This window comes from Neolamprologus brichardi, chromosome 8 (genome assembly GCF_056152115.1).
Source record: "Neolamprologus brichardi isolate AB-2024 chromosome 8, ASM5615211v1, whole genome shotgun sequence".
Taxonomy (NCBI): Eukaryota; Metazoa; Chordata; class Actinopteri; order Cichliformes; family Cichlidae; genus Neolamprologus; species Neolamprologus brichardi.
In genome coordinates, this window is record NC_142111.1 from 17,038,120 (window position 1) to 17,063,832 (window position 25,713).

The 25,713-nt window shown below is 38.1% G+C and overlaps 2 protein-coding genes across 3 annotated transcripts; both read left to right on the forward strand.

Moving 5' to 3' along the window:
• The first annotated feature begins 593 nt into the window (after window positions 1-593).
• Window positions 594-6,096, forward strand: ghitm (growth hormone inducible transmembrane protein). Its single transcript, XM_006791085.3, has 9 exons — window positions 594-707; window positions 981-1,142; window positions 2,258-2,360; window positions 2,920-3,031; window positions 3,134-3,275; window positions 3,476-3,584; window positions 3,796-3,984; window positions 5,145-5,316; window positions 5,432-6,096. Exons 2-9 carry the CDS (start codon window positions 1,011-1,013, stop codon window positions 5,517-5,519), a joined length of 1,047 nt encoding a protein of 348 aa, XP_006791148.2. The 5' UTR covers window positions 594-707; window positions 981-1,010; the 3' UTR covers window positions 5,520-6,096.
• A 3,862-nt stretch (window positions 6,097-9,958) lies between these two features.
• On the forward strand, window positions 9,959-24,243 carry LOC102779453 (cadherin-related family member 1a). 2 transcript variants are annotated; one of them, XM_006791084.2, is made up of 17 exons: window positions 9,959-10,144; window positions 10,594-10,689; window positions 11,046-11,191; window positions 11,285-11,335; window positions 11,601-11,690; window positions 11,835-11,921; window positions 13,130-13,246; window positions 14,369-14,512; window positions 14,601-14,679; window positions 14,808-14,908; window positions 15,931-16,134; window positions 16,766-16,918; window positions 17,482-17,646; window positions 18,314-18,381; window positions 19,678-19,906; window positions 20,587-20,841; window positions 22,821-24,243. In XM_006791084.2, exons 1-17 carry the CDS (start codon window positions 10,084-10,086, stop codon window positions 23,361-23,363), a joined length of 2,589 nt encoding a protein of 862 aa, XP_006791147.2. In that variant the 5' UTR covers window positions 9,959-10,083; the 3' UTR covers window positions 23,364-24,243. The 2 variants fall into 2 exon arrangements, with proteins under 2 accessions (XP_006791147.2, XP_087701231.1); XM_087845105.1 differs by lacking the exon at window positions 22,821-24,243 and adding an exon at window positions 22,181-22,813.
• Window positions 24,244-25,713: the final 1,470 nt, after the last annotated feature.

Consider the following 25,713-nt stretch of genomic DNA (forward strand, 5'->3'; position numbering starts at 1 on the left):
ACAAAATCATAAAGACTTTGAATTAAGAAGTCAAGAAGTCAGTGTCGATCATGAGTCTTCTAATCACTGGTGATCTTTAGGTCTTTAGGTTGTTGATGGGTTTAATTGGTGATGAAATCTGATTGGTACTCATCATAATGAGTTGTTAGGTATGCATTCAGTATTTTTCTGAGAAAAGATGATAAACAGTTTTTTAATAGCAGTGTGATTAGAGCACATCAGAGATAAAAACTGAAAATGCCACCCTCTAAAGAACTGTTGATAATAATTACTAAACAAAATGCATTGTTTTAATTAATTGTTCTTTGATCGGTTAAAAACAACATAACACATTTTTGCTCTCTTTTTTTGCTCTCTCAGTAGTAAACCTTAAAAAAATGATGTAATAATGCAAATTATATAACACTGTCATGCCATGGAGACTTAACATCTGATAGGTTGTTGAATAAACTCTTGCAGCCGCAGGTTGTTTACGGGAAATTTTACATGTACTTTATTCGCATTAAGATCGTTTTCTCTTTATCCGCCGAAAAGGTATAACGTCTTCAACGCAATATTGAGGATCACTGCGTTAGAACTACAATTCCCATCAAATCTGTCGCTTAGTGATGACGCATAAGTAAAGAATTTTCAGGAAGGTTACAAAACTGTGGCGTCAGAAAGTTGCGCACTTGTTTCTGGAAAGGTGATAGACGACATTTCTCTCGGTATGTAACATTTACTTTCTATTTAGTATTTTGAACGTTGTAGCCATATAACAGATAAGACATATTTAGTCTGTAGTTAAATGTGTGTTTGTTCAGCGGTCGTTAGGCTAAGGGTTAGTCGCATGATATTACGGCATTAGCTAGCTCAATTTTTGTGGCGTTTTTTAGTGCAAGAGCACATTTTACACTGTTTTTGTGACTCTTAGCTCAAAGTTCAGCTTTCTGTCACACGAATTCCTCTCAAAACATTTCTTCTCCGTGTTTGTGTTTTAGAGTGACACGGGACAGTAATATATCGTGACAATGTTGGTGGCGAGGCTAACGTGCCTGAAGGCTCTCCCGCTTGCTGGGCTCCGACCAGTGCTTACTCAGGGCTCCCCAGCCCTGCGGTCACCCATCTTGAAGACCTGTTCACCCCTGTTCAGGCCCCAGCAGGTACTGTAAACTTTATCGCCAGGCTCTCTCTCTCTCACACACACAGCCTTTTTGACATTTCTATGCTTTGTGGTTGCTGCATTCACCCTTCATTAGCCAGACTTTGTAGCAGTGTTTCCCAAATAAAGTGCCTCCTGGCAAGTATTTGGGCTTTCGTCTCAGCTATACACCAATTAATACATAGTGAAGTAAAATAAAGGAAAAATGTCAGTAGAAAATATACCATCACATTTGGGCCTAATCTTTGTTGTGTAGTCCAGATGTCATGAGTCAGGCTTTTTACACGGGTTAGTACATGTGCTGGGTCTGACAGCTGTGATAAACGGTATGTTTAAGCACACCTGACATCTGGACCACATCTATGGCTGAGTTGTAGCAGTAATGCTGACACCTGAGTCAGTGCTTTTAATATAAATTGTGGGTTGCACTTGGGCCACATTTTCATCGTTTTGCATGTTATGGCTTCAGCTGCTTCACAGATGTCAGCATTGTTTATTGGGAGGTGTTTATGATTGTTGCCAATCAAGCCAAAGAAAAACTTAGAAAGTAAATATCTGTGCTGGAAAAAAATTGTGGCCTTCAAAATAGTATTGGAACTGAGTTTTATGGACTTCTACCGACTTTATGAAGCTGTCTGATAAGGTGGTAGAGGCAAGTTATAATCAAGTTGAGTGGACTGCAAAGCAACACGCAATCGGTTCAGATGGTCTGCCTTTATTAACCAATACAATTTAAAAGAAATTTAGGATGCTGTTTTGTAGAGATCAATGCACGTATGGGCAAAACATGCCTGAAAACCATTGCTTTGTAAAGTACTAAAAATGCAGCTATGCTTAATTTTTCATCTTGGATAATATTGGTAGAACACCTTATAAATTTTAGTCATAAGTTTGTAATGATCACAGGGGGTGCAACTGCAAAGAACTGGTGCTTGCTGCTGGACTAGTAAAAGTGCAAATGTCAGATTGCCACTGCTCTAATTTGTTATGTAAACATGGTATTTTTTTGAAACTGGGTATTTGCTGCTTCCCCACTTTTGATTGATGGTGGGTGTGAAACCCTAACTCATGTTCAACATTTGAAGATTCATGTAAAGCTGCTGCTGCTTCTTTCAGGGTTATTCCTCAAAGGCCAGGTTTGGGTTTCGCCGTGCAAGGACAACCAGAGACCAGCTAAAGGAAGCAGCTTTTGAACCAGCCACTGATACAGCCATCAAAAGTAAATGCTTTGATACATACTTCATTTGGCACCGTTACATATTTTCTACTCGTATATAGCCTGAATTCTATGCTGTCTACTGACTTAAGGGTGACCTGTTAAGTTTCAACACAAAGATGACTTAATTTATTAATGTTTCTTAAGTAATAAAAGCAAGACTGAACCTGAGATTTGACATGAACATCCAAAGTGAGAGTGGAATACCAAGGTTAGCCCAAGGTTCCTGATAGATGATTTAACAAATGTCGAAAGGGGACCAAGAGCTTTCATTATCTTAGGTGCAAATCTGTCAGGAGCACATACTGTTTACACCATATGTCATACATTCAGGTGAGGAAAAAAACCTGTCTTACCTGTGATTAATTGGCTGGGGACGGGACTCAAAACCCAGTATTAGATAAATAACAAGTATTTTAAAATGTAAATCCTGCAATGCAACTTCATTTTTAGAAAAATGTGAGATCTCATGGTATGAAATGGTTTTGTTATAGTAAACCTTGTTTCCTCTGAGGCGAAAATATAAAATGTATCTCAAATGATTTTTGTTATGTGTCTGAAGTTGATAGCATGGGGAGAATGATACTGGCTGGAGGTGCAGCAGTTGGCCTTGGAGCTCTGTGCTATTATGGACTTGGCATGGCTAATGATATCGGTGCCATAGAGAAAGCAATGTGAGTAACAGATTTATTTTACCAACAGCACTTGAATTTTATTTTGAAATGCAGACCAGTAGAAATCATACAAACTAAAGGCTTCTTTTCATCTTTGTACAGGATCTGGCCTCAGTATGTGAAGGACAGGATCCACTCTACCTACATGTACTTTGCAGGCAGTGTTGGGCTGACGGCTCTGTCAGCTGTAGCTGTGAGTAGGACCCCAGCTTTAATGGGTCTGATGATGAGAGGATCCTGGCTGGTAAGCTTTACAATACTTGCTTGGTTTTTTGTTTTTTAATGGTCTTCACTTCACTGCACCATTATTATTTTTTTAACCTTAGAATTACATATTACAGATCTTATTTAGTCATATACCAATTTTTAAACCGTAGTTTATCTGATGTGCTTGAATTTTTCCGTTGAACTTATTAATATGATGATTTGTTTGTTCCCACCTAGGCAATTGGAGCAACTTTTGCTGCGATGATTGGTGCGGGTATGCTGGTCAGGTCCATTTCATATGAGCACAGCCCAGTGCCAAAACATCTTGCTTGGATGCTCCACGCAGGTTTGTGTTTTTAAATATCTTTTAAGAAATTTCTCAGCCCTGTTGTCTCTGGTATGTAGTTGCCTTGGGTGAACACTAGAAGGCAGGCTTAGAACAGGTTAGAGGAAAAAGCTGCTTCAACAATACACTAGTTGATAGCACTAATATCATTTGTTTTTTAAAATAAATCGTTTGGGTTTTTTTTAAAACTGTTTTTTCAATAATTGATAAGGTGTGATGGGAGCTGTGATTGCCCCCCTCACTCTCCTGGGAGGGCCTCTGATGGTGAGGGCTGCCTGGTACACCGCGGGCATCGTGGGAGGTCTGTCTACTGTTGCAATGTGTGCCCCAAGTGAGAAGTTCCTCAATATGGGAGGGCCATTGGCTGTTGGATTTGGAGTGGTGTTTGCCTCCTCTCTTGGTTAGTATAAAGCACTTTTATTTCATCAATCCTGTTTATAGATAGCTATGAGTATTACAAGCTAGTGAGCATTCAGGCTGAAAATGTTCCTGATAATATTATCTTTGTATTTCACTCTGTGGTTTCATTGAAAAGTATAAGGGAGCGGCTGCTTTTTTGTTGTTGTTGTTGTGTTGGGTTTTTTTTTTGTTTTTTGTCATTGTTGAAAGTCTGATCTCCAACCTAATGTAATGCACTCTATTTATAGGGTGTCACATATTTAAACAGCAGTGTCCTTTTTGCATCAAAGTGGTTCTGTGGTGAAGTACTTATATTATGATAAACAATTTCTAAATGCACATCATTTCACTAAATGCTTTAAGACTAAAGCAAAGTATTGAATGCAGGATTTTGACTGTATTTATTGTGTTTTTGTTCCTGTAGAACCACACAAAGCTTGACATTTTCATAATAACAATATAAATACAGCTTCAAAACCTAATCTGATAAGTAAATTAGTTTTTCTTTCTTCATCCAAATGATTTTTGATTCCCATGACATTACAGTAGATATCATTTTTGTGTAGAAATGCATTTTAATACTATACAGTAATTAAATGCTAAAAAGTAATACATAGCACAGTGTTTGTGTGTTGTCAGGGGTAACATATATGTTCAAATTAAACCGTAGTGGAGTCGGTGAAGTGAAATGTATATTGGGAAATGTATCTGTAAAAGGGCTTTCTCAGTCTTCTCTGTATCTTCTTATTGGGTACTTTGTAAGAGAAGGTGTACACCTACGGTGTAGTTTGGGTATAAGAAGTAAATAGAAAATGGGGTGGATAGTGTGCGTCTCTGTCCAGAAAAGCTAAGTTATTTCAAAATTCAGTTCACTTTGCAGTTAAGACATATTTATGAATTAATATAAATGTATAAATAACTGCAAGGTGGTTAACAATTGAATCTCCCAAGTTAAGGTCTGTGACAGCCAGCTACAAGTTTCAAATGTTTTTACAGAAGCTACAGCCAGGCATCAGATTCATACTCGCATATGTGTGTTGGGCAGTATTATAGCTGTATCATTACCTACCTATTAGTTTTCTATATTGTAACTTTTAGTTGACAGCTGCACAGAAATTGTACTTGTCAGACTCAATTTGAACTTTCTTTTGTCTTCTTCAGGATCAATGTTCCTGCCACCCACCTCAGCATTCGGAGCAGGGCTCTACTCCATTGCTGTCTATGGAGGCCTGGTCCTGTTCAGTATGTTCCTCCTCTATGATACACAGAAGGTTATCAAGAAGGCAGAGACACACCCACTCTATGGCGTACAGAAATATGACCCTATCAATGCGTAAGTCACTTCAGGAATTAAAGTACACTAAAAATAACTGGTTTTGAAGATTATTGTTGGTAATCTATTTGTACCGATATGTGGATCTGATGCATTTATTAATTTAATCTTACAGGTGTATGGGGATTTACATGGACACACTGAATATTTTCATCAGGCTGGTGATGATTCTAGCTAACGGCGGTAGCGGCAGGAGGAAGTAAACACCATCATGACTCGAGCTTCACTTTTATCTTCCATGGAGCCTGAGACAGTCGTGTTTACTGCTAGCAGCATAAACCAGATGACTGATGTTATCTTATAGAGACAAATCCTATCTAACTGCTAGATCAACATGAATGCTTTGAAAGCATGTAAAGATGTGGATTGCACTGTGTGGTACAAGATACCTGTCAAAGTAAAGAAGATAACACAGAGATCTTACTTTGATTTTTGAAAGTGTCTGGTTTATCCTGGGGCGCTTTAACGGATGAGTTAAATCTGTCAGTTTAATTTTGCATCCCACAGAAGTCATTTGTATTATTCTCTGTTTTCTATTTATTTCCACTTGGTGGTGTTTCAGGTTTTATTTGGAGTGAAAATACAGAAAAATGTCACAAAACAACCAAAAGGCCACATATGTCAACCATAGATTGGACCACATTCACAGTACAATAAACAGACTGTGCTGGATGTAATTGCTGAAGAAATTCTCTGGTATAGCACTTATGTAATGGGTTAAAGAGGTTCGTAATGTGTTTTTTTTGGGGGGGAGAAATAAAGTAATTTAAACAAAGTAAATATGTCCATGTGATGTTTTTTGGCACATGTTGCTGATGGAGATTTTTTGGAATTTTGTCTGCACTGGATCACATATTGGGAATGATAACTTAGTTAAGTGACATGCAATACTGCCCACAGTCAAATAACTGTACTTGTGCTGTATATGCATTATAATAATGCATATTAATAAACTGTTGATCAAGTAATTATGAGTTAATTATGATCGAGTAATGGATATGTGGTTTATATTTCAGGGTATGATATTGAAAAAGGACATTCTACAGGAGTACTTCTACTTCCGTTGCTGTACACACTGTCATGGCAGTTTGTAAAATTGTCATGACCTCTAATCTGTTGATTGCTCATTCAGAACACGAATTTCATGGCATGTTCCGTATTTCATACATTCATTGTATTTTATATTTATTTATTTATTCCAAATATGTTAGTTGGGGCACTGAAAACAACTCGGTTCAGTTTAAACATTAACAAAGAACTTGGTTAGTGTTGGGAAATGGCTTTGTGGAGTTTTGGAATTAAAAGCTACTCATTTAGGTTTAGAAAAAGATCACAGTTTGGGTTGAAATACAACAGTTTTTCTACAGCTCTGGTTTCTTGGTTGTTACGGTGACATGTCCCTCCTTTGGACAGCATGCAAATTCATGCGGCTATGAAATTTATGGGGGGGGAGTCATGAACATGCACAGATAGATCTTTTGCTGTGTGACTGTTTCAGATTTTGCAGCCCTTAAGATTAGGCCATAATTTTAAGTATATTTTGATTCTAAAACTTGCTCTTCTTAAGTAGGATTATAGTTTCTATTTAAGGTTCCAAAAGGCATGTTCTGTCACTTGACTAAAGTTATTAGATAACAAAGCAAATTTTGGGATCCAATGTAATGAAAATCAGATATTCAGTTTCTTTGTGCCTTCCACCTCTGTCACCCCACTGAAAACAAACAAAAAACAACCCTAAAACAAACAAAAAGTACATTAATATTATAGATAATATGAGTCTTATCAAAGAAAAAGTTTTACATTTTACAGAAACACTGGGATAAATAGTAGAACCGTGGTTGAATTCTTTCTAGAGGTTTCTGTTACTATTACAGCCCACAGGTGCACTCGTACACAATGAAATGCTGCTATTCTTAGTAACACCTGTGCTTACGTGCCATGTCAACAGTGCAGTAAAAATATCTGCTCTGGCCAGTAAGTCAGAGCGATAAAGTTCAGTGACCTGTAAAACAAGCTTAGGGCACCTTGTACATTTAATTGGTGTAAGCTGTGGTCTAAAAAAATTGCAACTAAATAACCTCAAACTTAAATATTTTTATGTTTATTTAGCTCTCCCCAATTCAGACCAGACTGAGACCAGCGGGAGTCCACCTTGTATTTCCCTATAAACAGTCAGTGTGTTGCAGCAGATGACAAAGGCTTAGTGTAGTAATCCTCTTGTGTACCATCTGGCTGTTCATCTAAAATTAAACCTTCAAACCAGGGCACTTGCAACAGATGCTAACATCTGTAAATATGCAGGTGTTTCATTAAAGCACATGCACGTGGCGCACGCAGCTGTCAGGCATGGTTTTAAATCTCACATAATGTTCACGTTTAGGACACGTATGATTCATATATACTGTGTATTGAAAAATCCCACAGATGGGAGGGATAAATAGGGCAATAATGGATGAGCCTGCACAAAGCTCCAGTTTGCAGAAACCTGCCATTACTGGGGATAAAAACTGGTAACTGCCAGTCATTTTCAGATTGATGACCAATATTTGGTAGAGTTCCAGGGCTGTTGCTGCATAAAATAGGCATGAAGCAGTTTGTGTTTAAAAGTTCAGATGACAGTAATCTGTGCTGGACGTTTTGTCACTTCAACCCGTGACACGGTAGAAACTGATGCGTCATCACTGCTATTTTTATTCTGGTGTCAGTGTTTTGTTTTTAAAAAACATGATTGTTCAAGCAAGCAGCATGACTCTAAGGATGGCATCTGTTAGGTCTATTGCTCTCTAAGCAGGGGCTATGTCCACAGGTGGGGCATGGGGTGGTATAGCCCCTCCCCAGTTATCTCCTCTGCAAAACCCACTGGACAAGACTACTGTGAATTGTACAATACCACCGGATAAGCTAGATAACTTACTTAACAGAAGTTACTGACATTTTTAAGTGCTTTTATTTAATGTTAGTTGTTTGAATGTTTGATTCACATTTTTAACTCCATCCATCCATCCATCTGCTTCCGGTTATCCTTTTCAGGGTCGCGGGGAGCGCTGCAGCCTATCCCAGCTGTCATAGGGCGAGAGGCGGGGTACACCCTGGACAGGTCGCCAATCTATCGCAGGGCCAACACACAGGGACAGACAACCATTCGCACTCACATTCACTCGCACATTCACACCTAGTGTCCAATTAACCTATCCCCACAAGCTGCATGTCTTTGGACGGTGGGAGGAAGCCGGAGTACCCGGAGGGAACCCACGCAAACACGGGGAGAACATTCTTGCTGTGCGGCAACAGTGCTAACCACCGTGCCACCGTGCTGCCATTAAAATTTATTTTAAAGCTTTATTTACTAATTATTCTACCATTTATTTAATAAAAGGCATCTATGCTGTATTATTAGTATTATTATAAGCTATGCACAAAATGAGTAAATAAAATCATACTCAGCTACATTAGAATGACAAACTAATTCATTATAAATAATAATGATCCTGTAATATAATGCATTATAGGGCATATGCATATTGATCTTTTCTTTCATATTATATTATTTTGGTATTTGACAGTGGTACTTATCAGAATAATTTTTTATGTTTTTCTACTGGTTAATCCACCTCAAGCTCTTTAATCAAAATGTTAAAAGAGAAAAATATAATTAAAAAAAATATATAATGCTACTGTACATCTATTATTGTGAATGTAGGAGATCTAATTAATAATGCTGAGTTTCTATGCTTGTGCGCTAACATTTTTCTGCCTTAAATGAAAATGTTCAGCCAGGGACTATTTTTATACCTGTGAATACAAAGTGCACACTCTACACCTTGGAATACAGTTAACACGGTAGCTCAAATGACAGGCAAACGTGCACTCACGTGACATGAAATGGTGCAAAACTCTCTCTTTAACTGTTGTCAAGGTTGCAAGCTCAAAACGTCATACTCGATTTTTCCACCCTGCTCTTCAGTGTCAATTTTTTTTTTACTTTCATAAAATCAGCTCTTCTGAATCGAGCATTATGCTTTGTCTTTCGCCTGATTTGTCTGCTGGTAATTCATACTGGAAGGACATATTACAGTTTTAATTTTGTATTATTTATTTTATTTTATTTTTCATTTGTTCTTGTTTTTGTTTTTTGTTCGGCCACATGGTGTGATTGGCTTCTCTCCTTTTTATTTATAGGGTTTTAACAAGCCCATTAGTCACATATAGCCAAGGTGGCCTAAACTGCCCGCTGTTGCCACCCTTGCTTGCTCATTTACCAACACTAGCCTTAGCTGCACTCATGCACTTACAGCCAATAAGCTTTCTTTAGATCTTGCAGTCTACTTTCCCCAGGAAACCTAGTGACCTGCCAGTTGCCCTGTCTCAGCACAAAAAACATGACAAAACAAACCGCTGATAATAACAACCAAACAAAAATCTGAGCTGCAAACATTTCCTATCAATGTTTCCAGACTAAACATGGATTCTGTGCCTCATGTGTGCGCCTGTCAAATGTGTGGCGAGGTGCGATGATCACACCATATTGTGTGAAACTTGAACTCTCGTCTCTCAATGATCCAAGAGAATTTGGAGTGAGAGCAGTGTGGTAGAAGATGTGTGCAGAGAGAAGGGATGCGTCACTGGATTAGTGCCTGAGACGCTGTCCCAGCCTCTTCCTACTTCTGAGCCTGCTGAGACGCCTCAAGAAGGGCACGACACTCACTGCTCGCTTTCCCTCCACCAAGCCTTCCACATGAGCCAGCCAAGCCTTACCTCCCCACCAGGATGAAGAAAGAAAAGAAAACGCATGCTTTACTGTTTCTCCTTATGCTTCACTTCACCTCGGGTAAGGCTCTGCTTTTCTTTTACTGTCTTTGTTGTGTGTGGTTAAGACTTCTTGCTCCGCACTTATCTGGTTAATCCTCTAACACAGAGAGGCCATGTCTGTCTTAGTGTGGACTTTCATGTTGCTTGTACTTCATAAATTTCAACAAGCAATGCTGTTTGTGTCTGGGTTTTAATACTACAGCCTTATTATTTCTAATTTAACTCTTTTTTCCTCCCTGCTTTCAATTCCTGCCCTTGTTAGCAAGTGAGTGCAACTCTTCTCACTGTAAAATAATAATTAAGGAGAAAAATAATTTGATGTGGTGAGAGACATTTGTGGGATTTATACAGTGTATGGAGCAGCTTCCTTTTAGATTAGGTCATTGTTTTTCTTTTATATCTCTCTTCTGCTCGAATAATGTCAATTGTCTTTTTCTTTCTTATTTTTTTTTTTTTTTAATCACAAAGGGCAATCAGACTATGCTCCATATTTTTACGATAATGGTCCCAGCAGTACAAATGGAAATATGGCCTTGTTCAGCGTCTCTGAGGATACACCCGTTGGTAAGGCTCACGTAAAATTACATATTTTTTAAAAATTATTATTGTTATAATTTAATATTTTTAAGTTTGGTATAATTTGAGCATGTTTTTACATTTAGTGTAGTTTGAGATGTGTGCTTTAAGTGCCTAAGTGTTGTATGAAATGATCTCACATGGTGCTAAGGCTCCAGCTAATCGCTATAAGATCTTTTGGATTGTGACGTACATCACAGTCTTACGGGAAGAAAACATTATGGGTAGAGGCTCATCTGACCTAACCTGTCAAACGTGCCTTTTACACTAGTGCTGCATATAGACATGTCACGTTTCTGCCCCATTTCAAAGGTTTTGTCCCTGTATGTGTTCTTTTGTCATAGGAACACAGATATATGTCTTGAATGGCACAGATCCGGAGGAAGATCCAGTACGATATGGTCTTACTTTTGAAAAGGGCTCTACAGAATATTTTAGAGTGGACCCAAAGTCAGGAAATGTGACTCTAATTCAGGAGCTCGACAGAGAGGTAGGCATTTTAATAAAGACTCCTGGTTTGGAAACAGACAAAAAAAAAAACCCACTTTGGCTCAAAGTGACGTGATATCTTTATTTTTCATAGAAACAAGATGAAATCTCAGTGCACGTGAGCATAACGGATGGCCGTAATAAAGTAAGCTCTATAATCTACAGTGCAATTCAGTTTACAGTCACATTTTAATACTGCATTTTAACTGGAAACTCTATCATAAATATTAGGATTAAATAGTACTTCAAAAAAGTGCCATGACAGCCTGTAAAATCTATTTAACTGTGCATCATGACATTTTCTCTGATCGCTATTTAGATTATTTCTCTGCAAACAATGTCATTTATTATAAGCTGTAGCAAAAGCAGCTGTTTTGGAAATTTGTCATTGCTTTTCACGTGTGTTTCAGGTCGTTGAGACAGTGAGAGTCTTTGTCACGGATACCAATGACGAGCCACCTGAATTTCTAAATTTGCCTTTTATTATTGATGTTCCAGAGGTATATTATATAAAATAACTATACAGTTACATGCATGCATTCTAGAGTGTTTTTTTTCCTGAATGTAATAAACGTGTCAAACTAATTAAATAATCAAAATTCAATAATGTTTGAAAATTATTGAACTTTTTGCTCCTTTCCCAGGACACTGCTCCAGGAAGTAGCATCTACAAAGTCCAAGCAGTGGATAAAGATATGGGCTCAGGAGGAAGTGTTTCCTATTATCTACAGGTAACTTCACAGCCTCACTGTAATGTGCTTTTGTTACCATGGCAACTTCAAAACAACTTGAGTAGTAACTCCCAAATTGCAAATATTTTTGAAGTTGAACTGAAGTAAAGATGCAAAAAGTCACCAGTAAAATTCAGGCACGTTAAAGAAGCTGTTGTGAATTTTAAGAAGTTTTGTTTAAACTCAGGTGAAAAATGCCAACCACATATCACAAATTAGAAACTATATAATGCACAAAGATCCAAATATCATACTTGATTAATTCTGGCTACTACATCTATGTTTACTGAGCCATCAGTCAGAAAAAAGCACTCTCCAAAATGTAGCAGCTAGGCTTCTACGGCAGCACGTGCGCTGAAAAGTGACCTAGTGTAACCTAGGCTAAAGTTAAAGCTTTTTTTAGCCACGTTGCACATGGCGTCCAGATGAATACTGAGTTGATTGTAAGAGAGTACTAATCACAGAGAGGGTTCTTTATAGCTTCACACCTCTTTACATCTTCCGCTCTCTTAACTCTCACATCCTGGAATACTCCCTGAAGTCTGCCAACACCTTTATCCTCTTAGAGCCCAAAATGTATTTAAAACTGTTAACAAGTTGGGGGTTTTTTTCATAATTTTAGCATTTCATTTTTTTCATATCTTAATTTTTCTGTTTGTTCTAGGTTTTTTTTAAAGCTCTTCTATGGTTTGATTCAATTTCTGCTTTGCAATCCATTTAAAAATCAATTACATTTTTTATTACCAAGACTGCAATGCTATTATAAGCAAATAAGCAAACTTTTAACTAGCGTTGTATGGGATAACCAGAGGTCGACCTGACATCACGAGCACTGCGCGTGATGGAGGGAGGAAAAGGGCATTTGAGTGATGGGACAGTGATGCAGGGAAAGATTAATCTCATACCATAGAGCAGTCTGGAAATCGTGTTACTTTAGTGGATTAAATTTCAATTACATTTGAGCATGGCATTGAAAGCTTAATAGGGGCTTAGGTTTGGTCTGGGCCAACAGCTGACAGCACAGTGGTTGTTAGTCTCCATGTGTCAATTGTGAGACAAAGCTACCCTGAAATGCCAAGGTTAAAATGAGCCAGGCTAAAACTGATCGGTACCATATCAGAATTAGCTTTATTGGTTTTCATTGCTAAATTTAAGTCGAAATAAAGCACTCCTACTATCTTTATTAACTGTGACTGTTATATTATCAGACCTCCCCATTCACCAAGTTCACCATTGATGGACACAGTGGGATCCTCAGAGTCAAACCTGGTGAGACTTTGGACTTTGAGACCACACCAACGCATTTTGTGACAGTAGTTGCAAAGGTGAGAGGTCACTGTGACACTTTTACATTTGGGTTGCGGCTTTATTTGCTTAATCAAGTGGTCTTAATACATGTAAACACAGTAAGTAGCTTAGTTTGCAGGTATTTCTGTCCTCAAATGTAAAGGATTTTCAACTTTAAAGTCATGTATTTTTGACATGCAATTGCATCAATCATGGGGTTTAAAAAAGATAAATGAAATTGCAGTTTAAAATTATTTAATTCTAAGTAGAAAATTACATGAAATCTAAAAATTAGTTATTGGAGTTTATCAATAACATTCCTTCTGATACAATTTGTTCATATAGAACCAAATCCTGCATATTTAAAAAAAAAACAACATCAACAAAACAACAACAACAACAAAAACAACATTTATTTTTTGTAGCCTCGGCTCTTGGCTACTTAAATACCTGGCTGTGTAACATTTAGTAGATAATACAGTTATTAAAAAGGTAAAGCTATGATGTATGAAAAATATTATATTATAGTATTCCCAATTAAAAATGAATTTCATTGCCTAACTTTTGATTTTTATTAAGGTGCAAGTTTTTCCTAGGTTTTTTTGGCCTTTTTCAACTTTAGTCGATAGACACAGTGAAGATAGGACAGTAAAACAGAGGCAGAGAAAGAGGGGAAGACATGCAGCAAAGGACCGTGGGTTGGACTCGAACCCGAGCCAGCAGATCTCAGCTGTATGGCATGTGGTCACATGCTCAATGCACTGAACTAAAGTGGCAAATCAGACAATAATTGCTTCTAAAATTATACTAAACCATGAACATGTATCTAAAATCTTATGCATGTTCTTTCTGCACTTTGTGATTTTTAGCAAGTTAAGAAAAAACAAACTGTCAAGCAAGACATCTCTTTAAAGTGCAAGTAACATAGCATTTATTAGGTTAGAATAAAAAAAAATGTATATTTTAGGTTAAACTAAATTTTTAGTGTTTTTTGTTTGTGAGCTGGCTTCAAGCTGTTGTGACAGATAACATGTAGCAGGGATCCCATAATTCCAACATGGTCAAATGTAAAATAAACTTAACCATGTATTTGATTAAATATAAAGGTGTAGCTAATTATGCCATGTGGTAACTTTACTTTCACCTTGTTGTTGTCACAGGATGGAGGTGGAAAGTACAAGGGGAAGCATCAGGTGTTGACTTCCACAGCCACAGTAACAATTAATGTTATTGATTCCCAAGACATGCCTCCATACTTTGTAGGAACACCATATTTTGGATACATCTATGAGGTTTCTGTTCCTGTAAGTTCTTGTCGCATTCACTTAAGTAAATTTGATTACAGTTATTGCTTTTGTCTCCATTATGTTGATGTACTTTTTTTACTTCTAGGGCTCTGAAATATACACAGTGTATGCTAAAGATGGTGACCAAGGCAATCCTAACCCGATACATTATTCCATTATTAATGGTAAGAACAATAGCAAAAAGAGAAAAGTGCAAGATTTAGTTGCTTGTTCGTAAGGCAAAGGTGTGTTACTGTATCTTCTTTTAGATTATGATCAGATTTCAAACAAAACTTCTATCAACACCTTTCAGGTAGTGATGGTGTGTTCGACATAAATAGCACAAGTGGTTGCATCACCCTGACAACTTTTCCATCTTTGCTGAAAAATGAGCTGTATGAAATCAAAGTCAAGGTAACAAGTTATTTTCTACTTATCTTCATGTTTAAAAGAAACTTTTCACCACAGTAGCTTTTGAAACCACCTTCAGCAGCCATAAGTTGAACGGATAGATTTTTTTCTTTGTACGACTTTATTAGTCTCTCACATGGTTGTGGATGAAGTTTGGTCCACTCTTTACAATATTGCTTCAGTTCATTGAGGTTTGCAGGTATTTGTTTATGCACAGCTCTCTTAAGTGCCAATCAAAGTATCTTAATCAGTTTTAGGTCTGGCCTTTGAGTGGGCCATTACAGCACCTTGATTCTTTACTTTTTCAGCCATTCTGTTGTAGATTTATTGCTGTGCTTAGAATCATCATCGTGGTCCATGACCCAAGTTTGGCCAAGCTTTGTCTGTCAGACAGCTGGGCTCACATTTGACTCTAGAAAGTATAGAAAGGAGTTCATAGTTGACTCAATAATTGCAAGGTGTCCCGGTCCTGTGGCTGCAAAACAAGCCCAAATCATGACCCCTCCACCACCGTGTTTCACAGTTGGTATGAGGTGTTTGTGATGATATGCTGTGTTTGATTTTCACCAGATGTGGTGCTGTGGATTATGGCCAAACATTCACTTTGATCTTGTCTAGCCAAGGGACATTGTTCCAGAAGTCTTGGAGTTTCTTCAGACACAACTTTGCGAACCTAAGCTGTTCTGCTATATTCTTTTTAGACAGAAGAGACTTCTGGCAAACCTTCTAAAACGTGTTGGTCAGGTTTTGCCTGGCCTTGGGGTGTATTTTCTGGGATGTCCACTCCTAGGAAAGTTGCTACATTGTGTTAACATACACCTGAATGCTCCAGACCAGCAAAATTCCAAAACTTGTTATCATACAGAGGTGGTCTCACTGATGATCGGTTAAATAAATGCATTTGATCTTCTTCTGGAATAGTTTTTCACAGGACTGCATAGAGTCCTATGAAAACTTTTTTTCACCAGTGCTTCTTACTCTCCTTGACTATGATTTTATTTACTTGTGTATTTTTTAAACTGAAGGCATCTGAGGTAGGCCCAAACAATGAGCTCCAGGACTATGATGTTACCACAGTGACTGTCCGTGTGGTTGATCTCAACAACCATCCCCCAACCTTTTATGGAGAAAATGGGCCACAGAACAAATTTGAGGTCACCATGTATGAGCATCCACCTGCAGGGGAGATCCTCCGTGGCTTCAAGATCACAGTCAATGACTCTGATCAGGTACATGAATTCCCAAATTGCAAATATCTAACTCATCTTTGATTCATTCCTTGGACATGCAGCAGTGTGCCATTACTAATCAATAACTGTGATCAAAGGTGGTGCAATAATATAAAAATTTAGAGAATATTAGCCAGTTGACAGATCCATTTAAAGAAATTACATACAAAGTATAACTAAATATGTGAAAACAAACATGTTGTGCAATAATGCAGCCCCAAAGTTGCAAATGTCCAGCAAATGTATTGAAAGTAAAAATGTCACTCACTATGCCACCATGGTTAGTCTCCTCTACCTGTTTATAATAGCTCATGTAGCATTACATGACCCTCTTATGCTCTTATTTATGTGGTGGCAACAGCTCAGGAGGTAGCGCAAGTTATTTTATAATCAGAAGTTGGTGGTTTCTCCAGTCTGCATGCGAAATCCTTGGGCTAACTGCGAACCCCAAGCGTGTGAGTGTGTATGAATGTATGTCAGAAAGCACTTAAGCATAAAGAAGTGTTTGTGTGAATGGGTGAATAAGACATGTTGTATAAAGTGCTTTTAGTGCTTAGGTAGAGTAGAAAAGCGTTATAAAAGAACCAGTGAGTTTATGTAATGGATTTCTGTATTGTGCTGACATTTTTAGGGAGCAAATGCCAAATTTAAACTGAGGCTAGTTGGGCCGAGCCGAGTGCTTCGTGTGGTTCCCCAGACAGTCCTGAATGAAGCACAGGTGACCGTCATTGTGGAAGACACATCCGGCATCGACTATGAAAAGGGGCCAACTCTCTCTTTTAAGGTGAGGCGCTGTATGGGCAATATTACAACAAGTTATTATTAACAAGTGTCGAAGAAATAATCCTGTTAGTTATTTTACTGGGTGGGTAATCTCTTTTGATTACTAGGAAATATGATGAAGACCTGCTGTCATTTTGATTAATGGCTTTAGCCAATGAATTAACTGCATTTTCATTAACTTAAGCTTTGCTTGTATACTAATACTTTGCGAATGTTGCAACATAAATACATAGCTCACCTTTTGTAAACTGCCACAAAGATAATTTACTCCAATCATTTGTGCTTTATAAAGGACCCAGGCTAAAAATCTATCTATCAATATGACTGTAGATAAGCAATAACAACATGAGCGCCCTAGTAAGTCTCTGATTTATTTCACTGACTGCAGTGACATTAATTTTAAAAATCATAAATCAAATCTGAAAATATTTTCTTTGCTAGGTTTACAGTTTCACAGAGTAGCCAGTGTGGCTTTAGATATCTGTCTATCCATGAACTCATTGATTATGAGTTGACTAAAGCTTTCAGCACTAATTTAATCACTCTGAGTGTGTCTTCCTGCAGCTCCTGGCAGTGGAGATTGACACTCCTGAACGGTTCAGCGCAACAGCGGACATAGTGATCAACCTGCTGGACACAAATGACAACATCCCTAAATTCACATCTGAGTATTACATCGCCAGGGTCCCTGAGAACTCTCCTGGAGGCTCCAGTGTTTCATCTGTAACAGTGAGTCAATCACAGTTAAACTCACCTTTAACCTGATCAAAGTGATTATATAATCCATCTTTCCTCTATTAAATGCATATTGCTCAGCACAGTTCATTAGATAAAAGCAGACTGGTGCCAGACAAAAATAGGCTTAGCGCTCTCTTGCTTCAGTTTGCTACTCCTGGTTATGAAATTTGTTATCTCCATGTCACAATCTGGCATATGTCCTATGTTACTCCTCATCGAGGGGGATTATTAAAAAAAAAATTGGCACATTTGTCCCTTGCTTGTCCTCATACTGTAGAAACCCTGCAACCAGGCAATGTGTCCAAGTTAAGCAGTGAGAAGTAAAAAGCTTAATTTTGCTTCAAGGTTAATCATGTTGACCGATGCTTGCTGAACATCCCCTCGCAACACACTCTATATGAGCTTAAGACCCTATCTAGTTGTCCACAGGGGGTTTTAGTAAAAATAAATGACACAATAAATTATTTTCAGTCACCTTAAAGTAATCATATTTATTTAAGTTACATATCTATACACTATTATGATGTAATTTTCCAAAAAGGTAATTAAATTTTTTTAAAGTGCAATTCTTTAATATTTTGTTGTGTAAGCATGAGTATGTATGTGTGGTATGTAGGAGTATGCAGGTGTATAATCGCCTTCCTTTTTTTCTCTGTAGGCAAACGATCCAGATTCCGGGTCTTGGGGTGAAGTCAAATATACGATTTATGGATCAGGATCTGATTTGTGAGTATAAACCTTTCATTGCTGCCAATTTAGGTTCATTCTGATCAGATCTTTAATTCTGGCATTTCCACAAAATGCATTTCACAGCCTAAAGTTATTTTGAAAGTATGAGTCAAAAATGCTCAGAGGCTCAGGGTGTTTAGTGCCAACAGGACACTAGTCTTGAGTCATCTTTGTGTCTTTGAGGTAAGCGGGAAACTGGTTTGATTGGCCCCTCTGCTGCACAAACAGCTCGCTCTAAAATGGCTGTAAGATGCTGGCTAATCTCCTAATTGGATTGGTAGGTTAAAAATAGAGACCCTGGCCCATCTCACATAGGCAGAGCCAATTAATATGCAATGTGACAGCTGGAGCCACAGAAACGGCAGCTTTGAGAAGCAAGGCAACACACAGCGAAGGGAAAGTGAGAATTTATGCCTGTCTGCAGGCTGCAACCTGAGTTAATTGTGTGAAAGTTATCAGTTCCAAGGAAACTTGTGAAATTTCACAGCGAAAAACAAGACAGAAAAGTCTGCTGAATAAAATGGCTGCATGCCCAATGTTGAACTAGAAGGCACTCAGAAAGCTCCTGGCAAGCTTAAAAATTAGTAAACCTGCTGTGTGTACGAGCAAGTATTTATTCCTTATTGTATCCCTGAAATTGTTATGAATGTGTTTTTAGGTTAGAGAAATATAACAGCTGGTAAAAAATTAAGCCCTACAGGGTATAGTCAAGTTCTCCTGATTAGTGATCACTTTAAAACAACCTCTGAGAAGTCTGAAAATCTCAAATATACATTCACAATGTTTGAAATTACAAAATAGTTAGAAGCTTTATGGTTCTAGATCTGCAGAAAACAGTGTATAACAATAAGAAAAAATTGAAAAAAAACTGGGCACTTATTGTGTAAATCAGATTTCTCTACAGATGTACATATGCATTTCATATGCTGGAGATCTGTCTTTAAGGAAGCAACTCATTAAACATATTCTCCCTGCAAATCAGGGTTCAGGATTTTTCACCCAAACAAATAAGCATAAGCAGCAAAAATTTACAAGTTTGTTTTTCCTACACGTTTTTTAAATCAACTGGATTAACATCTGAAGCCTTACAGTACAACACGTCTATCCAACGAAGGCTGTAAAGTTGTTTTTTATAGCAAAGTGTGAGTCATGTAGAGATTCACAGGGAGCAATGAAAATCTGTCACTTGAGCTGTGAATTACGATGCCTGTATTAGAAACGCCTGGTTAGTTGAGATGAAGCTAAATGGACATCTGTGGTTGTGACTTATGCACTGTGTGATCTGAACTGCAGGTTTTCCATTAACGCTTCATCAGGCCTCATCACCACACAGCCCTGGACCAGCCTGGATGCAGAGGTCAGGTCAAAGTACAACTTTTATGTCAAGGCTGAAGATTCAGAGGGGAAGTACAGCTTGGCTGAAGTCTTTGTCACAGTCACTGACATGAACGACCACGCTCCAGAATTTGATGAAGTGCTCGTGGAGAAGACGATGATTATTGGCACGCCTGTCAAAATAGAGGTACATTTTGCTTTGAAATTGATCTCTTTTAGCTTAATCTGTGATTCTACTTTCACCAAGTTTCAGCTTTTTTGTTGTAAACTGAATGTTTTGGGAGCTTAGATAACACTAAACATTCAATGTATTGAGCTTTGGTTCTAGAAAAGTTATGATTGCATAATTTGGCATCAAAAGACTAAAATTTGGGTGTGTGGAGCTTTCTAAATTTGTTAATATTCCATGGCTATAAATACAAAAACCACTATTTGCGCCTTTCTGATAAAGTCTACAAAAAACAGCTGTTTAAAATGTATTCACTTGTGTGGATTAACTAGAAACATGTAACTAAATTAAATAAAATTTGATTTCAAATCTAAGGAAAATCTGAAGCCTGCAGTGGATGTGTCTGCATTAATACCTGGTTTAAAACACTTCTTAGAAAGTAATCAGTGTGACTAATTAAAATTATTAATAGGGAAACAACAATTCCATAGCCTTTTTTTATTTCATAAGTACTACAGATGATAAGTTGACTCATCTTAAAATGTATGCATATATGTGCCAAAGCTAGGTTAAAGAACGACATATTGCATGCAATATGTCAAATCTAATGCATTTTACAGAAACATCACAGCCTAAGAATAAAGATTTAATCGTTTACATTTTAACTAAACGCTATTGATGCATGATGCTTTTTACAGGCCATGGATGAAGATGCGGAGTCTCCAAACAACGTCATTGAATACTCCATCATGACCGCAGATCCTGACAATGCATTTGACATCAATGCTGACACTGGCGAGATCAAGCTGAAGCCTTATATTAAGTCTATGGAGATTGTGCAGAACATCACCAAGCAGAAGGACTGCAAGTGGTCTGTGGTGGTCCAAGCCAGGGACCGAGGCTCTCCGTCCTTCAGCACAACAGCTGTGGTCAACATCGATATCACAGAGGCGGTAAGACTTGTTCCGACTCGGAGCATGCTTGCAGTGCTTCCTGTCCCAGAGCTGAGCTGTAGACATGCATTTTAACATGAGTCAATAGGAACTGTTGCCATGCTACTATATGCTTCTGCTAAATCAGCGTCCTTGTTTCAGCTAGTCACAATTCACTAAGTTCATCTACTTTAAAGGATAACACTGGTAATTTCTTATAGTTTATTTAAAGATCAGAACCAACAATAAAGTTTCCCACTAAGAAGTGAAAAAAAAATCCATTAATTCTAACTGGACTATCAGGTTCTAAATGTGATCTAATTTGTGGCTTTAAATATGAATGATTATAGAGTTTTAAAACCAATTAACTCTACATTTGTAGCTTTCCCTTTCAGAAGAAAGTTTTATCATAAAAAATTATTTGGACAAAAAGACAGTTTTAACCATTCTGGGAATGATCCACTGTACAGTCAAAGGCCACTTCATTAGTTACACTTTTTCATTTACTGGTTAACACAAATATTTAATCAGCCAATCATTTGGGCTCACCAAATAAGACAAGAGGAGACTCAAAAAATGTTGCCTAAACCGATGAGTCACAATTGTGGCTGCAGCATCCAGATGGTAGGTCAGAATTTGGCATGGGCAACATGAATGCATCAATCCATCCTGCCTTGTGTCAGCAGGTGGTGGTGGTGGTGGTGTAATCATGTGGTGAATTTTTTTCAGTACCAAGTGAGCATTGTTTAAACACCTCAGCCTATCCGAGTAATGTTACTGCTCATGTCCATCCATTTATGGCCAATATGTACCCATCTTCTGATGGCTGTTTCCAGCAGGATAATGTGCCATGTCACAAGCCTCAAATCATCTCAAACTGGTTTCTTGGTCATGACCTCCACAGTCATTCAATAGAGAACCTTTGGGATATAGTGGAGCAGAAGATTTGCATCTTGGATTTGACACCAACAAATCAGCAGTAACTGTGTGATGCTATCAAATCAATACTTAGCTCTGAGGAATGTTTCCAGCACCTTTTTGAATGTATGCTTTGGATTATTACAACAATTATGAAGGCAAAAGGGCCAAAGCCCACCTAGTGCTGGCAAGGTGTGACTAATGATGTGGCCAGTGAGTATATATGGTCATGGCTACACATTTTACTTGTTGATGGAAAAATTCACACTCATTTTGATCTTTGAAATATTGATATAAACATTAGCATTATCCTTTGAAGTTTTTGTTCATTTGCATTGATCCATATTTTTCTAATACTTTTTGTGTTTTCATCCTGAATCCATTCTTTCACTCTCCATGATGTTTTTGGTTCTGTTTGTGTGTTGTGTATCGTGCTTTTCAGATAAAAGGTCGAGTTGTTTCATACTTCATGGGCCTCAGCAAGCGTCCGCTGACTGTTTTTGGAATTTTTTTGAGCATTCTCACGTCCCTCGTTTTACTAACAATCTGCATATCCACCATCCTGTACTGTAACTCAGTGAAAAAGTCCCGAATCAACCCTGAGAGTAACTACATTAAAGTGGTCCGCAGAGTCAAGTGAGAAATAACCAATGCCTGTCCTTCATTTTCATTCATGAACATTAAAATAATGTTTATTGGCTGGGTTAGGTCTGTAAAAGAGTACTGGAGTACATTGAAAGAAAAGTCTTTTTTATTATTTACTATTTTTACTTCCACAAACTTTTTTGGTCCCATGAACTGGTCATTATTATTGTTTAGCCCTCATCAGTCAAAGAGAAATCCTAATGCATCGCACTGCCAGACGCATTCCTAAACATTAGAGACATATGTAGTTGCTAGCTTTCCTGTATTGTAGGGCAGAGGATGGATGTCTGGGTGTGAGTGTGAAAGTGCTAGAGTGTTCATAGATATGTTGTTTGGGCCTCCTCTGTCAGTGCTTTGGCATCCAATTTCATGTTTGCATGCTTTTGACAAATACTTGGAATTCAGGTTCAAACTGTTTTATTTATGCTCTTTTACAGACTCCTCTCAAGGGGCCTATGGCAGCTTTTTTAATGAAAAGTAGGGACAATCCTTTAAAAGCTCTAGGCATGGTCACTTTTATCATTAGTGTTTTGGTAGGAGGGACTGTCTTGATCTCTACGGCTATGTACATGCGCAACTCAAAGTCCAACAGGATCATGCCAGCACGCCGCATCATTAAGAGGCGACCCAGGGACCAGCAGCCTTTGACCTTCAAGATACCTGTTATCAAATTCACCAACCCTGGAGAAAAGTTCCTCATAACTGACCCGGAGAGCAGCCTCCAGCAGGAAACAGGCAGCCTCCGGCTGAAGCCTCCACCTCCCATTGCTCCCTGTCTTCCGCCTCCACCTCCCTCTAACACACGGCCCAATGAAAGGCCACGTGCAGTCCCAACAATATCTGGCGCACTGGCATCCAAAGGCTCCAAGAAGGCTAAGTCCAGCCGCCGTAAGGAGGGAAACATCAGCTCTGCTTTAGTGTCGGAGCTTAAAATGAAGCTTGAGCAGAAAATGCACGAGAACAACCAAGGTTATTATTAACTTTAATGCACAAATATCTTCTTTGATGGCTCTTAACTCACTTCATCCGAGTTCTGTGTGAGGATGAGGTTACGTGAGCCTACCTTTATGTTATTTACAAGCAAACAAAAGAAGAGAGTGGTTTACATAATTATGTCTTAAGACAAGATAGAAGTGGGCTGCAGCGTATTCTCAGTTGACCTGCTTTAGATAAAAACAGGAGACAGCTTGAGTCAGCAGTACAGTACTAGATAATTCACCACACTGCCATCTTGAGGAGGATTATCATTTTAACATTAAGAAGCATTACAAGAAATTGAAAGCTGAGAAGTTGCTCTTTTGTATGATGAAAATGTGCCACTGTAGGTTTTCACAGTAAGAGCATCTTGCTTTTATTTTGTTGAGTGAGTAACTGTAGAAAAATGCTTTTATATAAGTGGATGTGGATCTATTTTAATTGTACAGCTCTGTAAATATGGCAAAACCGCAGCTGTATCATGATGCAGTAAATACAGCAAAGTCAAAATTAGACTGTCTAACTCCTCTTGAAGGATGTTGTTGATAAAAATCAGTCATATGCTTGAAATTTTTGAGCTCAGATTACTATTTATATAAGCTGCTTGGACACTTAATTCATATGGGTATTTAAATGTAGTGTCAAAAATGTAGGGTCTTTGCACTGCTACTTTCCATGTTACTTTTAAATGCCTTCAAATGTAGGCAAATACAGTGTCATCACTGCAAGAAATATGATGTTCCTGACTCTATCTTAGCTTACTATTGTAAATAAGTTTAGAAAAACTATATATGTTACATATAAATAACACTTGCCTGGTATTTCAAAGTAACATATTTGTACTGTCTTTGTACTGTCTTGATTTTGAATAAATATTCAAAAATATCTTGGTCTGTGCTCAATTTTGTCCTAGTGGTTTGATTTAGTTTTTTAGGTTTTTTGGGTTGCGGTAAAGACACAAAAGTTAAGACACTGATTAAAATAAAGAAAACAATACATACATTATTTTTGCACAGCAACACTGTCCCCATAGTTGAAAAGTTCACTGCAAATAATGCATTGGCTTAAGTGGACTGGCTTAAGTACAGCACTTAATTTTGATGTTTTGGTACTTAGAGTTTTTATGGTTAATCTTGCCTTATGAAGATCGTAGCAATGCAAGGGGAGGGATCACTAGTGCAAACAAGCGTGGGACTAATGTCAGTCTGTTATGTAATGTAAATCAGAATGTTATAGCAGCTGTGCTTTGTTAGTCTCTTGTTGTTGTTGTGAATTTCTAATGTAAATGTCACTGTTTTCATGGCTGAGGGTGGAACTCAACCTGGCTATCGATGAACCACCATGACTAATACTACAGCAGTAAGTGGTAACATGTGGCCACCCTTTCCATGTCCAAATTCCAGTACAGTTGTAGCCATGGGTTTGACCAGTGCATAGAAGTCTTTACCTTCTTTTAATTGTTGAGCTTATTGGGGTTATGATGGTAGGTTGTCTACCTCCATCCTATCCCTGGCACTCTCTGCCATGCCAATCATGAGTATGTTCTCCTTCACTACATTGACAAATTTTCTCTATGGTCTTCTTCTGTTCCTTCTGTCTAACCTTTGCTCAATATCTCCAGTATCCCTCCTCTGCACATGTCCAAATCATCTCAGCCTTGCCTCTCTAACTTTGTCTCCAAACTGCTCAACCTGAGCTGTCCCTCTGATGGACTTGTTTCTAATCTTGTCCGTTCTAGTCACTCTCAACTAGGGATGGGTACCGGTATCCGGTGCCATGATGGCACCGGTTCTGACATTAACGGTAGTAACCAGACCGAAAAGCAGCGCACATTTCAGTGCTTTATTTCGGTGCTTTTTTTTTCCTGAGATGTCATACACTTTGAATTCTAGCCAATCATTTTACGTTTCCGAGGATAGTAGGTGGGTCCAGGTACGTACGTTCTTTTAGAGCAGAGCTACAGATTAAAAATGCCCAAGGTGAAGCGGTCAAAAGTCTGGCTGTACTTCACAGCAAAATATGCAAACTCAGCAGCCTGCAACAAGTGCTTTAAGGTGATACTGTGATACTGTCAAATGAAGTAACACCTCAAATCCGATGAAACACCTGGCGACGCATAGCGTGCTTAATGTTGTTCGTGTATAATTTACGTTGAGTAGGCTAACCACGTTATTAAATTAATACATGTAAGGTGAACTAGCAAACACCGTCGTAGTTACATGCAGCTGTCTTCTTGTTTGATGGCAGATACTCCCTTCACCCTGGCCAAAAAGGCTAAAATGACCAAAGAAAAAGTGGAAAACAGCTAAACATGAGAGGTTTTTGGACAAAGTTTGTGTTCTCCATTCTTTAAGC